General features: G+C 38.4%; 1 protein-coding gene across 1 annotated transcript in view; it reads right to left on the minus strand.

Moving 5' to 3' along the window:
* PRKG1 (protein kinase cGMP-dependent 1) overlaps positions 1-16,150 on the minus strand; it is a 1,293,658-nt gene that overhangs the window by 217,964 nt on the left and 1,059,544 nt on the right. Inside the window, exon 7 of the mRNA XM_052661192.1 lies at positions 9,715-9,809. Within this exon, the coding sequence (XP_052517152.1) occupies positions 9,715-9,809 (95 nt within the window). The remainder of the gene's footprint in view (positions 1-9,714; positions 9,810-16,150) is intronic.

A 16,150-nucleotide genomic window follows, 5' to 3' on the forward strand; every position in this document is an offset into this window, starting at 1 on the left:
TGTGGAGGTGGGGAGGGCAGGAAATCGGGTGTGTAATTATATTTTGTATGTAATATAGCTTCTTTAAAACCAAGATATGACCACCATAAATCTTCTGATGGGTTCCTTGACATCGAAGCTCAATAAAGCATTGTATCCTGGACATACTTATGTTAAGATATGGCAGCATATGTTCACATCACGATTCTAAGTGCCTAGAGGACAACAGGTCGCTCCGTCGTGTCCGACTCCTTGCGACCCCATGGACTGTAGCCCGCCAGGCTCCTCTGTCCACGGAATTCTCCAGGCAAGAAGACTGCAGTGGGTAGCTGTTCCCTTTATCGGAGGATCTTCCCAACCCAGAGATCGAACCCAGGTCTCCCACATTGTAGGCGGATCTTTTACCATTTGAGCCACCAGGGAAGCCCAAGGATACTGGAGTGGGTAGCCTATCCCTTCTCCAGGGGATCTTCTTGACCCAGGAATCAAACCAGGGTCTTCTGCATTGCAGGCGGATTCTTTACCAGTTGAGCTACCAGGGAAGCCCTGAAGGTTTGCTGGCAGCCTCCAGAAGCTAGCAGAGACTCTTCTTGAGAGCTTTCAAAGGACATAAGTCCATGGTGATGCTGATTTGAATCTCCAGAATTCTTTTAAAAAATAACATATTTTGTCTTAAGACACTCAATTTGTGGTAATTATCAGGGCCACCCTAGAAACCAATACTGAGAAATTATCATAGAGTATGGAATGGATGAGAGCTGAGCAAGACTGGACACAATGACCAACTAGAAGGACCTGCAGTAGCCCAGGTGACAGAGCATTAATCAGAACTAATCAGCAGCGGCCGCAATCAGAAGAGTGCAGTGAAAGCGGCAAGACACAGGGGATGCTGAGAATTATCGAGAAGGTAGAATGTTGTCCACGATGAGGATATTGGGGAAAGAAGAGAGTCAGGGATAGTTTCCAAATGTCTGCTTTGAGAAACACTTACTGGAATAAGATCACTTGAAAGGAAGAGACTTGGATAGTGGTAGAGAGAAAATGAATTCAGTTTTGTCTCAGTGCCATAAGAATTGATGCTTTTGAACTGTGGTGTTGGAGAAGACTCTTGAGAGCCCCTTGGACTGCAAGGAGATCCAACCAGTCCATCCTAAAGGAGATCAGTCCTGGGTGTTCATTGGAAGGACTGATGTTGAAGCTGATACTCCAGTACTTTGGCCACCTGATGCGAAGAACTGACTCATTGGAAAAGACCCTGATGCTGGGAAAGATTGAGGGCAGGAGGAGAAGGGGACGACAGAGGATGAGATGGTTGGATGGCATCACTGACTCGATGGACATGGGTTTGGGTGGACTCTGGGAGTTGGTGATGGACAGGTAGGCCTGGCGTCCTGCAATTCATGGGGTCGCAAAGAGTCAGACACAACTGAGTGACTGAACTGAACTGAACATCTAAAGTAAATAAGAGATGTCTACCAAGTAGATGTGCCTATAGACATGTCTAACTCCAACTCTGTTGTGGGTTCAGAGTTCAGGAAAAAGCTTGGGGATGGAGATATAACAAGAATGATATGGCACTTTGGGATTCTTCCACAATCATTGAGCACAGTCTCTAATTTCCTATTTAATCTGTGAATCCTCAACAACGAAGAAAGCTGAGACCAGGGAACTGAGGGAACTAGTTCTTTGGAGGCCACTGCTCTTCCCAACAAGCCAAACTCAGATATCCCTACTTGTCCCATCTTATGGATGAAGGAGTGATACTAATAAAGCAGTTCTGGCTCCTCCCAATCAGTTGTGCTGAATGAAACTGGCCCTAAGTACTGATAGCTTTTTAGCTTTGGACCTTTTAGCCACAAATCCAGGACAACAGGAAAAAAATCCCACTAGACATTCTGTTACATTTTTCATAGGTAATCCATTATAATCCTCCAAAAGAGTAATTTTCACTAAATTTTCACATGTTAATCATAATCCTTACCACACAAAAGACAAAGAAGTAAAGAAAAGGAAAACCCTCAAAGTCTCAGGTGCAGGAAACCGAGAAGAGAGGAGACCTATGGTTAGAGAAATGAGCTGGGACTTTGGCAGAAGCGCTCATGAGGGGCAGGTGAAGGAGTCCTGCTATGACCCAATCAAGACTGCAGCTGGGATGGAGTCCTGTATAAGTGCTGGAATCCTTCTTCACACAAAACACAGGTTTTAGATACAACTCTGTGTGTTGTTACAGGTAATCCTCAAAAGAGGTTTTCCTTGAGAGAAACAGAAACCCAAACCTGCAACTGAAAAATCTAAAATCTTTCTATTCTGTCTTCATGGTACAGGGATGGGATCAGGGAAGGACAGTACTGGGGGAAGATACAGAAGAGGCTTGAATGGTATCTAGAGTATTCCATTTCCAAATCAGTAAATAATAATCAGACTCAGATACTGCAAAATATTATCATGTTGTGTCCAAGATTTGTTATAATTTGTATTGTTATTTTATTAATTTTTTAAAAAGCAGATTAAGAAATGTTAGTTAACTCCTAATATTGATGTCTGTTAAACTGGCTTAGTTTATTCATTTTTTAAAAATTTAATTGTAGGATAATTACTTTACAATATTGTGTTGGCTTCTGCCATACATCAACGTGAATCAGCCACAGGTATGCATACATATACCTGAACCCACCCCTCCCTCCTGAACCCACCTCCCATCTTCTACCCCATCACACCCTCTAGGCTGTCACAGAGCACTGGGCTGAGCTCCCTGTGTTTCACAGCAAATTCCCACTTGCTCTCTATTTTACATGTGATAACGTACATGTTTCCATGCTATTCTCTCAATTTGTCCCACCCGCTCCTTCCCTCACAGTGTCCACAAGTTTGTTCTCTATAAAACAAAGCCCTCAGAATGGGAGAAAATAATTGCACATGAAACAAGAGACAAAGGATTGATATACAAGCAGCTCACGCATCTCAATACCAAAACTATAAACTACCAAATCAAAAAAAAAAAAAAAAAAAGGGCAGAAGACCTAAATAGACATTTCTCCAAAGAATACACACAGATGGCCAACAAACTCATGAAAAGATGGTCACCATCACTCATTATTAGAGAAATGAAGATCAAAACGGCAATGAGGTATCACCTCGCCCCCCTCAGAACGGCCATCATTGAAAAATCTACAAACAATAAATGCTGGAGGTGATGTGGAGAAAAGGTTTATTCTCTTTTGTATTAACAAGGGAGGGCCTGGCCTGTGGCCTAGGTGTTCAGAATGATAGACAATAGTTGGGATAGTTCCTGGAGGGAGGAGTCTTGCTGACAGAGGTCTGCTATCAAATACCACCATTTAACAGAGTGGCCCATGGCTGCATTTGTCAGCCAAGATTCTGTTCCAGTTAAAGAGGCCAAATCTCAAGAGAATCAGAAGCTGTGACCTAAGGAAACATAGGCATCATCTACTTCAACTGGCTCAGTTTACAAATTCAGACCCAGAAAGATTAACTGGCTTGCTCAGTTAGTGGATGATTCAAAATCTAATGCTTATGCCAATTCTACCAAGTGTTCTAAACTTGAGTCAAGAAGTAGCAGAACATTCTTGGGAATAGCAATGCTGATGATAAAAAGTAACAATGATGGTGGTGGTGGTGATGATAGCTAATATTTTTGAGCACTGATCTAAATTCTAAGTACTCACTTTAATGCTTTATAAATATCCACTTGATTATTCCTCGCAACAACCCGCAAAATTAGGCAAAATCATCATCTCCACATAAGATCAAAGGAGAACCTCTCAGGGACTCAAAAGGACAGAGCAGATCCCAACCAAGGCAGTCTGACATTTGAGCTGGAACTCAAGCATACGCTGTGCTGAAAACTCAAGTGTTAGGGGAAGGGGAAGGATGAGAGAGATGGGGCAAGTGGGAGATCAATCTTTTCTCTCTCAGGTTCAACTAGGGCTTGTATATTTCCCATTACTACAGATGCAAAGTGTGTATTTGGCTTAGAATTTAACATCACCTGATGCCAGTGTGAATTCTACATGATTTTAAGTCAGGTAGAGATCCTAAAGCAATGATATCTCGGAGTGTAGAGGGATTGACTTACTGGACTATACCTGAAGTAAATTCCCCTAAACACAATTTTAGTTTTCATATACATAAAGAAGTACTTCTGAAAAGAGTAAAACATTTTGCCCTCTGGTGTAGAAAAACCATTATCACAGCAAAAAAATAATGCTTAATCCAAGCTATACTTGAATAATTCACTTTATGTTGACCAAAAAAAAAAAAAAAGGAAAGCAATAAGTAAACCAAATTTTTCTAGAAATGAGATTCTATTGGTTAGTGAATGTCAATAATGTTGACTAAGGATAGCTAGATTTACGACTACTGTTCTCCATCCAAAAAGAAATGAAGCTTGTTAATTCTAGAGAGAGAACTACCATATCATAGTGGGGTTCTGGAGTTGGGTTACTGAGGTTATGTTTCAGCTCTGTCATTCAACTATATACTGTGTGTGTTTAATCAATCTAGTATTGCTATTGCTGCTGCTGAGTTGCTTCATTCGTGTCTGACTCTTTGTGACCTCATAGACTGCAGTCCATCAGGCTTCTCTGTCCATGGGATTCTCCAAGCAAGAATACTGGAGTGGGTTGCCATGCCCTCCTCCAGGGGATCTTCACGACCCAGGGATTGAATCCACGTCTCTTATGTCTCCTGCACTGGCAGGTGGGTTCTTCACTACTAGCGCCACCTGGGAAGCCCCAATACTAGTATGTGGCACTCTTATTAAATTTAAAAAGAATGGTCAAGGGTTAATTTCAATATTACCAATTTGTCAATACTGATCCTTGGAACATCCTCACTAAAACAAAACAAAAATTCCTAGTACACATAAAATTTATTTGTGAGAAAATGAAAATCTGAAATGCCATGTTACACCAACATAGAGAACGCTAACTATAAAATTGTCTTCCATGGATAAAAATCATAAGGTTTCCAAAGAAGCATAGGTATTACTCAAAAGGATATATACACAGCTGCTCAAAAGACTTTATATCCTAAAGTTACATAACTTTTTAAGTTATTTGCAGGGAAACAAGTGAAACAAGTCAATCTGATTTGTGAAAAGTCAGAATTTCTCGTGTGAAACATTGCAATTCAAAGAAAAGATCAAAAAAGAACACAGACATACAAGGAAAACCAGGTTAGTAACTAGAACATCAAAACATTAAAATGCCAAAAAATAATCAAAACAAGGAAATAACAAGGGTAAAACTAATAGGCTTCCTTCACTGGAATCTAGTTACAGAGCTTTAAAGAGGCATATCTGATTGACAGAAATCTCAAAATGGCAACTCACAGGTCAAACCATTTGCAGAAATGTTCTGTTTGATAGCAGAGCTATTTTTTAAGTTATAAAATCACATATCTTTTTCAGAATCCATTTGTTTTCTGTTTTTTAAAGCAGCAGTGAGCTGGAGCTCATAATTGCTCCCCTCACTGTATAAGGGTTTCTAGTTTGCACTGGTTTTACTCACCTTATTTTTGTTCCTTCATAATATATTACCAGCCTGCCATCTACAGTCAAGTGAGCTGATAAACTCTTGTTAGTGTTAGCTGCTCAGGCACGTCTGACTCTTTGCCAGACACATGAACTGCAGCCCACCAGGCTCATCTGCCCACAGAACTCTCCAGGCAAGAATACTGGAGTGGACTGCCAGTTCCTACACCAGGGAATCTTCCCGACCCAAGGGTTGAACCTGGGTCTCCTGCACTGCGGGCAGATTCTTTACCATCTAAGTCACCAGGGCTGGGACAAAGTGAAAGTGGTAGTTCCATTTGACTGTCTCCGAACCTACGGACTGTAGCCCACCAGGCTTCTCTGTCCATGGAGTTCTCCAGGCAAGAATGTCGGAGTGGTAGCTACTCCCTTTCTCTAGGGGATCTTCCTGACCTAGGGATCAAACCTGAGTCTCCTGCATAGCAGGCAGATTCTTTACCATCTGGGCCAACAGGGAAGCACCTGGTAGATAAGCCCTTCAGTTCAGTTCAGTTCAGTCGCTCAGTCATGTCCAACTCTTTGCAACCCCATGAATCGCAGCATGCCAGGCCTCCCTGTCCATCGAGTCCGTGATGCCATCCAGCCATCTCATCCGCGGTTGTCCCCTTCTCCTCCTGCCCCCAATCTCTCCCAGCATCAGAGTCTTTTCCAATGAGTCAACTCTTCACATGAGGTGGCCAAAGTACTGGAGTTTCAGCTTTAGCATCATTCCTTCCAAAGAAATCCCAGGGTTGATCTCCTTCAGAATGGACTGGTTGGATCTCCTTGCAGGCCAAGGGACTCTCAGGAGTCTTCTCCAACACCACGGTTCAAAAGCATCAATTCTTCAGCACTCAGCCTTCTTCACAGTCCAACTCTCACATCCATACATGACCACAGGAAAAACCATAGCCTTGACTAGACGGACCTTAGTCGGCAAAGTAATGTCTCTGCTTTTCAATATACTATCTAGGTTGGTCATAACTTTCCTTCCAAGGAATCTGCAGTGATTTTGGAGCCCCCCAAAAATAAAGTCTAACACTGTTTCTACTGTTTCCCCATCTATTTCCCATGAAGTGATGGGACCAGATGCCATGATCTTCGTTTTCTGAATGTTGAGCTTTAAGCCAACTTTTTCACTCTCCTCCTTCACCCTCCTCAAGAGGCTTTTTAGCTCCTCTTCACTTTCTGCCATAAGGGTGGTGTCATCTGCATTATCCACCATCAAATTAACTCAAGTCGTGAAAGTGATCAATTGAAGACAAGTCATGAAAGTGATCAATTGAAGACAAGTCATGAAAGTGACCGACTTCAGAAAGGACTGCAAGACTGAACATCATTAGGGAGCTTCACTTGTTCACTCACTCATTCGTTCATTCAACAAATATACATTGAGTTGAAAAGTCTCAGATGCTGAGCTCAAATAAGAATATAAGCATTTAGGATTTCTTTTCATTAAGAAATTAGGCAGTCTTAGGCAGTCATAGATCTGGATGTATACCAACATGGATGTCATAGAGAGAACTGAGGATAAAACAATGGTGAATTTTAGGAAATGAAATGAGAAATTCTAAAAAGTGCTAACAATTTGCTAATAATTGCAGGGATCTCAAAGGATGAGAATTCCAAAGAAGGAGGGGGTGGTCAACAGTGTAAAAGTACGACTGAGCAGTGAAGTATGGCTGAGTAAAGGAAGATAAAAAAGAAAAATCATTCTAAGATATAAGTAGCACATTCCTGACATTTAAGAGGATATAAGTAGAGAAGGCAAATAAAGCCAGGTTGAGTGGTGAGAAAATGAGAGTAAGGGCATAAAAAAGGAGTTGAAGATAGGCTGGAGGGTAGTTGTAATGGGAAATGATGGAGTCGGGTAATTGAGATGGCCAGTGAAGAGGACTGAATATGTGCAGAGACAGATTTGGCACCAGACAGTTCACAAGAACAATCACATGCTAGAATGAATTCCATCTAGATGGAATCACTCAGTCAGTTCAGTCACTCAGTCGTGTCTGACTCTTTGTGACTCCATGGACTGCAGCACGCCAGGCTTCCCTGTACATCACCAACTCCTGGAGCTTACTCAAACTCATCTCCATCGAGTCAGAGATGCCATCCAACCATTTCATGTTCTGTCGTCCCCTTCTCTTCCTGCCTTCAATCTTTCTCAGCATCAGGGTCTTTTCCAATGAGTCAGTTCTTCGTATCAGATGGCCAAAGTATTGGAGTTTCAGCTTCCACATCACTCCTTCCAATGAATATTCAGGACTGATTTCCTTTAGGATAGACTGGTTGGATCTCCTTGCAGTCCAAGGGACTCTCAAGAGTCTTTTCCAACACCACAGTTCAAAAGCATCAATTCTTTATTCTCAGCTTTCTTTACAGTCCAACTCTCACACCCATACATGACTACTGGAAAAACCATAGCTTTGACTAGATGGACCTTGTTGGCAAAGTAATGTCTCTGCTTTTTAATATGCTGTCTAGATTGGTCATAGATTTTTTTCCAAGGAGAAAGCATCTTTTAATTTCATGGCTGCAGTCACTATCTGCAGTGATTTTGGAGCCCCCCAAATGGACGACCACTAACTTAAATTTTGATATAAAAGTTTGGTAACTTTTCTGTAAACCGTATCCCCAAGTTCACTTCTTGAGACACATTCTGGAAAAGTGTTTTCACTCTAAAACTTTCTTTAGTTTGCACCAAAATTCACTGACAATAAGTTACAGAGAAAATCTGTCAATAATCAGTTATGTTTTATTTTCTGGTGTCACTTGCGATCTCAATCAGAAATTATTGAAATGTTTCTATTTCTTTGCCTCTGCTTGAAATGGACATTTTCCACAGAGGCATTTAATCCTGGACTAATGAAATCAGGTAATATTATTCTTGAGAATCCTCTATATATAATAATAATCAAGAGAAAGCAAGATTAAAATACAAATGGTATTTTTTTTCAGTTTATATTAGGATGATGATACCTATTGCCTTTCTTTGTATATTCACATTGAATATGGTGTTTCTTTTAACTTTGCCATTGGAAATATCTAATGGAAAGTACCTGTTCATTAAATAAGGCTCAAACGGTCTCAGTAAAGAAAAAAGAAAATCAAATGCATTTAATTCTTAATTTTCATAAGGTAATGTGCCCTGAGTAAGATGACTTATCTGTATCTGTTTCAGTGCTATAGCTGTGAAATGGTAAGAGAGAAAATAAAACCTGCCGACTGATTGTGGTTTTAAAAATTAAAACTCCTGAATACTTTTTAGCAAAATGTTTATAATGCAGTTTCTTAAACAAAGGCATAATTTGGAATGGAGGCAAACCTGACTGTTCCAAATATTTTAGGAATTGTCCTATTGCTCTCGCTTTAGTATACACACCTGCACCTGGAATGTGATACAAAAATAAATGTTTATTGGTTATTAGTTATTCAAGTGCTTGATGTAACTTGAAAAGTCTCATAGATGGATAGATAAATAGACATATAATTGAGATGTGCTGCTTATTGGGACACACTGGTAGGTATCTGTCTTCTTGTCATGCATTCTGTAAGACGCATGGTACAAAGTCAACTGGGTTTTTTCAGCCGTATACGGGAAGACATTCCAAATGCTTGCTGTTGAGTTTACAAGTAGAATTTCAGTGACCCTGCAGTCACACCTTTATGAGTCCAGCCTTTCAAGCCCATCCACAGAGACTGGGAATGTTCATTACCTTCCCTTGCAACTCCTCCTCTTCCTCCACTACCACAGCCAGAGATGACAGCCACCACCCAGAACCCCAGAGGTGAACCGCAGAAGGCTTCATTGCCTTCTGATGTATTGTCTGTACAGTCAGGTTTAGGGATTTCAAAATTCTCAACCAGTCATCTTCCTATATGATTCCAAGTAAAACCGTCATACATAATAGGCTTTGCAGAGACTTCTCCCGATCTTTCAAGTCTTTATAGAGATTACAATTGAGGAGAATTGTTACCAAATCAAGTGAAATAAAATAATTCATTACACAAATTAACTAACCATCAATTCCAAAGCCTACCCAAACAGATTCTAAGTGCAGCTGGAAATGGGTAAAATTGGATCATCAAGGGTCTGTGTCTGATGATAGAATAAGAACTAAATACCCATTGTGCTAGAAGTTCAATATGTTAACATTTATGTAGCACTCAACCAAAAACTTTGTAACATGTAATCTACTTACCCCTGCAAGGCTTTCTCTCCAAACCAATCTCCTTTTCCTAAGGTTCTAAGAAAGACTGGTTCTTCATTTGGTGAGTCTTCACGAGTGACATTAACCTAGAAAGAGAAACAATAAAAGCCTATATCCACTGCATACATACTGGATGATCAAATAAACACTAGTTAATGATGTTCACTTCATTTCTTATTTTTTTTAACTTATTTGTATGAAGAGAAAAAGTACATTATCACTAGAGGGGACAAAGAATAGTATCACAAATTCCCATGCACTCCAAGAAATAACCCCCAAATATTTTGTTATACTTTGAAGCCTTTGTCCAGAAATAATAAATTTTTCCTAAATTTGAATTTCACTCAAATCCTCTTCTCTATTCCCATTTCCAACTTCCTATGAAGCAATTCCTATGATGAATTTAATGAGAACTCCTTCAGTCTTTTATCTGTGTTTATATGTATGTGTTTTTAAAATATATGAATAGCATAATACAGTACGGATCATTCTGCAACTTACACTTTTCTCTTAACATTTTAATTTTTCATACCAGGCTACTCTATGTATAAATCTAGCTCATTCATTTTAATGTTTAAGTGTCTTCTTCCATCCCATATTTATTTATCAGTTGCCTTGCAGATGTACACTTATACTGCCTCAATTTTTTGGCTTTTTTACCATACACCTTTACGTGTACATCCCAGTTTCTCTAGGATATGCTTATCTCTTTGCTGAGAAGAATCCTTCATTAGGATTCATTCAAAGCCTGCATCCAAAGGCCAATTATATGTTCATAAAGACTTCCTGCAGGTCTCTACCTTTCTATCACCCTCATGATCTACGTTTCATTCAGTAAGATTTCTTTTTTGAAAATATAAAAATGACATATATGTCTTTATTTTACCGCAATAAACAGTATGCTCATCAAAGAAATGAGCATTTTTTGGCATTCTCTATAATTTATAGTAAGCACTCAATAAAAAACAGTAAATTACACGAACAGAAAAGCTTCATTACTATTCTAACAAGATTTCTCTACCCATATAGGACTTGGGAAGCAAATGTATTTGTTGCATGAAGACATAAATGCAGTAAATTGTACCTTTGTGTTAATTCACTTCCCTCTAAAGCTCTACAAATATTCATAATACTGGCTATGTGTCATCTAGAAAGGTTAAAATTCACCTTCCTGAAAAATGTAATGAAGTAGAAAAACTAATTTCTTGAGACAATGCCAGACACTTAAACACATTTAAAAATACTATGCTTCAAGTTTTTGAGTTTAGAGATTGGATGTCAAAGACCAGAATTTTTTTAAGTATTAAGAAGGTCTATGCAAGGTGGAGGGAATTCAATTATTATTCTCCACTGATCCATTTGATTCTCCTCCATAAGGTGTTTCAAAACCATGGGAATGTGGTTTTTAACACTTACCACTAAGCTGTATTAGAGAGATATTCATTTGCATACTAATGTGGATTTCATGAATGTAAATGGAAATAAACTAGTCTAGTGGTTCTCAAATTTCTATGTGTGTGTATCTGTGTGTGTTGGAGCATGGTGGTCTTGTTTAAAATAAAGGTTACCGAACTCACTTGACTCTTATTCCTGAGGTTCTGAATGAATGGATTTTGTAAATCTGCATTTCAAAAGATTAGTGTCTGACAAACATTGATACATTGCTTCATTTCTGAATCTCAGTTTGCTCTTCACAATGAAACAACTCAGAAAAATTGTTTCTGTCAATCCTCCTGGCTGTTAAAAATAAATCATGAACTAAGGTGTAATAGAACATAGGTTAAGCTCATTAATTCAAATTAGATATAAGAACACCTATAACTGTATATTACCATTTGGGTAACACAAACAATTATAAATTCAAATTGGCAGACTTATGCAAGCCATGGAGAAATTTCAGTGAGTTTTGAAATGTTCTTTAAAAACATGTTAACTGAGGATTTCCCTGGTGGTCCAGTGGTTAAGAATCTGTCTACCAATGCACGGGACATGGGTTCTATCCCTGATCCAAGAAGATCCCACATGCTGCAAGGCAGCTAAGCCCCAGCGCCAAAACTGCTGAGCCTGTGTACCCTAGAGGCCCTGCTCTGCAGCAAGAAGAGCCACTGCAACGAGAAGCCTGTGCCCTCCAACTAGAGAACGTCCCACCTGCAGTGTATAAGTTCCTGCTCACCATAACTAAAGATAGCCTACGCACAGCGATAAAGACCCAGCGCAGCCAAACACACACACACACACACACACACACACACACACACACACACGCACACACACGCAAATCATGTTTCTGAAATGCTAGAGACATAAAAAATGGTTCACTTACAGAATAAACCACTTTTTGCTTCTATGATAAATATGAGAAAAATCTATCTCCTAGAGTTCATACATGTGAAAAAATAAGCATCTCAAAGAGCAAGAATAAAAGTTGAAAAGTTGCAGTTCGCATAGGTTTCCTTTGTATCAGTGTGCTGTGCTGTGTGCTTACTTGCTCGGTCATGTCTGACTCTGCGACCCCGTGGACTGCGGCCCGCCAGGCTCCTCTGTCCATGGGGATTCTCCAGGCAAGAATACTGGAGTGGGCTGCCACGCCCTCCTTCAGGGGATCTTCCCAACCCAGGGATGGAACTCAGGTCTCCCACATTGCAGGGGGATTCTTTACCATATGATCCACCAGGGAAGTCCATATATATAGTGAATAATTCTAAATGTTTGCAGACACCAGTTATGAACATTTGCATCTTTAATTCTTAAAAAAAAAAATCAATCCGATGTAGAAAAAGTTATATTATACAGAGATAGCTTTCTAATCTTGATCCGTATACATAGTCTTTTTACCTAAACTACAAAGGACTTTACGGTCCACAAAACTGTAGAAGGGAACTAGTTAGGGAGCTTTAGAGATATTTAGTCTATTTGAACCACCTTGTCCCACAAATGAGAGAATTATCTCATTTGGATGTGTTTTTGCTGTGTGTTACTTAAATGAGAACATCAATGAAGAGCATCCTAACTGTTAGCGCCCCCAAAAGTTGGTTCTTTTTTCCTTATTTTCCCCTTTGTTCCATTTCTCTCATTTATTTCAGAAATTCCATGCCTTTGATTGTAATAATCCCATATCTCAACTAATACTCTTATTGCCATGAAGTGCTTTTTAGAACAAAATTACTTTTAGTTCCAGGTAGATAAAAGAGGTATATATTTTTATATTCCCTTTACTTATATATATATTAATTTTTCTATAAAACATATGCAAAGTCTTATAATTTAAAATTTTAGAGCATTTTAAAAATTATGTATAAAATTTTAAAATTAGGAATCAAAATAGAAATTAGATATTTTAAATGGGACACATAAATTTAAACTCAAAATCCAAAATCTTTTATTCATTGAAGAATGAATACAGAATAAAGCATGAATACAATAATATCAATGTATTCAACCAGCATGTTTAACGAAAAACAACTCCAGAACAACAACAAATAAATGTTTTTGTACAGATTCAGCAGGTTTTATAAGCAAAACAATGTTTGTTGTAAAGAAATATGGAAATCAAAGATATGTGGGGACAGACCCAGCTAGAGAATAGGGTTAAGTAAACATTTTCATACTTGTGTGATTAATACATTATAAAAATGAGGAGTCCCCAAATCAAAGCAACTCCCTTTTCAAGTAATGTTCAACACATATTGCTCAAAAATGGGTCCTATTATACCAAAAAAATATTCCCTAATGTAAAAAACAAACAGAACACTTTTAAGAGGTATATCTGATCATATAGGGCATATACAAGGAAAGAAACTTTTTCTGAGCTTGAAGTTTGCCTGCATCCCTTGAGTCGTTAGTTAAATTCAGCTGGGTAAGATCTATGACTCCTGTGAGTCTGACTGACAACTGAATCGTTTGTGCAACACAGAAATGAATTCGAATCTCATTCACTATATGTCCACCCCCTCCCACAAAACATCTCTGGTGAAACTTATGTTCATGATTCTCTTTCTGGTACTTCTAATTTAATGAATGTCTGTGCATGTACTCACATGCACCTCATTCCATGCGTAAATACCATATGTTTACTTGGTTTTAAACTTACTATAAATATCATGCCACACATATCCTTCAACTTGTTTCTTTTGATCAGCATTCCATTTGACTTATCCAATTCATCCATGTTAATATATGAGGCTGTAGTTTATTTCCTGTTTGTATAGTATGCCATTATATGAATATTACATAATTTATTAATTCTTATGTATATGTGAGTTTTTCCAGGTTTATGTTGTTATATTTTAGTTTTGCACTATAACGACATTACTCATGAATATTTTTGCATGTCTTGTGGTAGCCATGGGTAAGTGTTTCATTAGGATCACTACTTAATGAATGAAGAACATGGTTATGAAGTACATGCATCTTCTCTCTTTCACTAGGTATTGACTAATCTTGTTACAAAGAAGTCACAACAACTTATTAATGCATTTCTACCATCAGTGAATGAAAGTTCATTTTGTACTACACTGTCATCAACACTTGTTGCTTTTACTATCCTGTGGGCCATTAGTATTTTTTGTGATATATCTGATTATGATTTTTGCTGATTTTTCTATTGAACTGATAGTCATTTTTATTGATTCATTAGACTGTAGTTTATCTTTTTATTGTGTTTATGATACTTCACACCAAACTTATTAATTTAAATGTGATCATATTTAACCACACTATTACTTCTTGATTATGCTTTAGAATACATATTTAAGAAATTCTTCCCTATTCAAAATGATAGAGATATTCTCCACATTGTCTTCTGTTTTTTTTTCTAGATTGTTCTTTTACATTCAGGTCTTGATTGACTTTTCTGTACACTGTGATCCAGTTTTGTGTATTGGAATCTACGTTACCAGTGCTGTCCCAAATCAAGTTTCCATAGATCATGGATCTTTATTTGAGGTCACTATTCCTATTCTGACAAATTTACCTAGTTCTTAATAGAATTAAGACTACATTTGCTTCATTACTTTAGCCTTACAATGAGTCTTTATATCTACCTAAAGTAATTCTCCCCAATATATTCTTCTTCCTTTCAAATGTTTTAGCCATTTTGGTCTTTTGCTAGTGTCTTTAAATAAAATTTGCTTCTTAAACAAATTGAATACTTTCTTTTTGTTGTTGTTTTTTTATTATTTTATATTTTATTTTACTATACAACATTGTATTGGTTTTGCCATACTTCAACATGAATCCGTCACAGGTATACACATGTTCCCAATCCTGAACACCCCTCCCACCTGCCTCCTCGTACCATCCCTCTGGGTCATCCCAGTGCACCAGCCCCAAGCATCCTGTATCCTGCATCGAACCTAGACTGGTGATTCATTTCATATATGATATCATACATGTTTCAATGCCATTCTCCCAAATCATCCCACCCTCTCCCTCTCCCACAGAGTCCAAAAGTCTGTTCTATACATCTGTCTCTCTTTTGCTGTCTCGCATACAGGGTTATTGTTACTATCTTTCTAAATTCCATATATATGTGTTAGTATATTGTATTGGTGTTTTTCTTTCTGGCTTACTTCACTCTGTATAATCGGCTCCAGTTTCATCGATCTCATTAGAACTGATTCAAATGCATTCTTTTTAATAGCTGAGTAATACTCCATTGTGTATATGTACCACAGCTTTCTTATCCATTCATCCGCTGATGGACATCTAGGTTGCTTCCATGTCCTGGCTATTATAAACAGTGCTGTGATGAACATTGGGGTACACGTGTCTCTTTCAATTCTGGTTTCCTTGGTGTGTATGCCCAGCAGTGGGATTGCTGGGTCATAAGGCAGTTCTATTTCCAGTTTTTTAAGGAATCTCCACACTCTTCTCCATAGTGGCTGTACTAGTTTGCATTCCCACCAACAGTGTAAGAGGGTTCCCTTTTCTCCACACCCTCTCCAGCATTTATTGCTTGTAGACTTTTGGATCACAGCCATTCTGACTGGCGTGAAATGATACCTCATTGTGGTTTTGATTTGCATTTCTCTGATAATGAGTGATGTTGAGCATCTTTTCATGTGTTTGTTAGCCATCTGTATGTCATCTTTGGAGAAACGTCTTATTTAGTTCTTTGGCCCATTTTTTGAGTGGGTCGTTTATTTTCCTGGAATTGAGCTACAGGAGTTGCTTGTACATTTTTGAGATTAGTTGTTTGTCAGTTGCTTCATTTGCTATTATTTTCTCCCATTTCAAAGGCTGTCTTTTCACCTTGCTTATAGTTTCCTTTGTTGTGCAGAAGCTTTTAATTTTAATTAGATCCCATTTATTTATTTTTGCTTTTATTGCCAATATTCTGGGAGGTGGGTCATAGAGGATCCTTCTGTGATTTATGTCGGAGAGTGTTTTCCTTTGTTCTCCTCTAGAAGATTAATAGTTTCTGGTC

Source organism: Budorcas taxicolor, chromosome 23 (genome assembly GCF_023091745.1).
Source record: "Budorcas taxicolor isolate Tak-1 chromosome 23, Takin1.1, whole genome shotgun sequence".
NCBI classification, from domain to species: Eukaryota; Metazoa; Chordata; class Mammalia; order Artiodactyla; family Bovidae; genus Budorcas; species Budorcas taxicolor.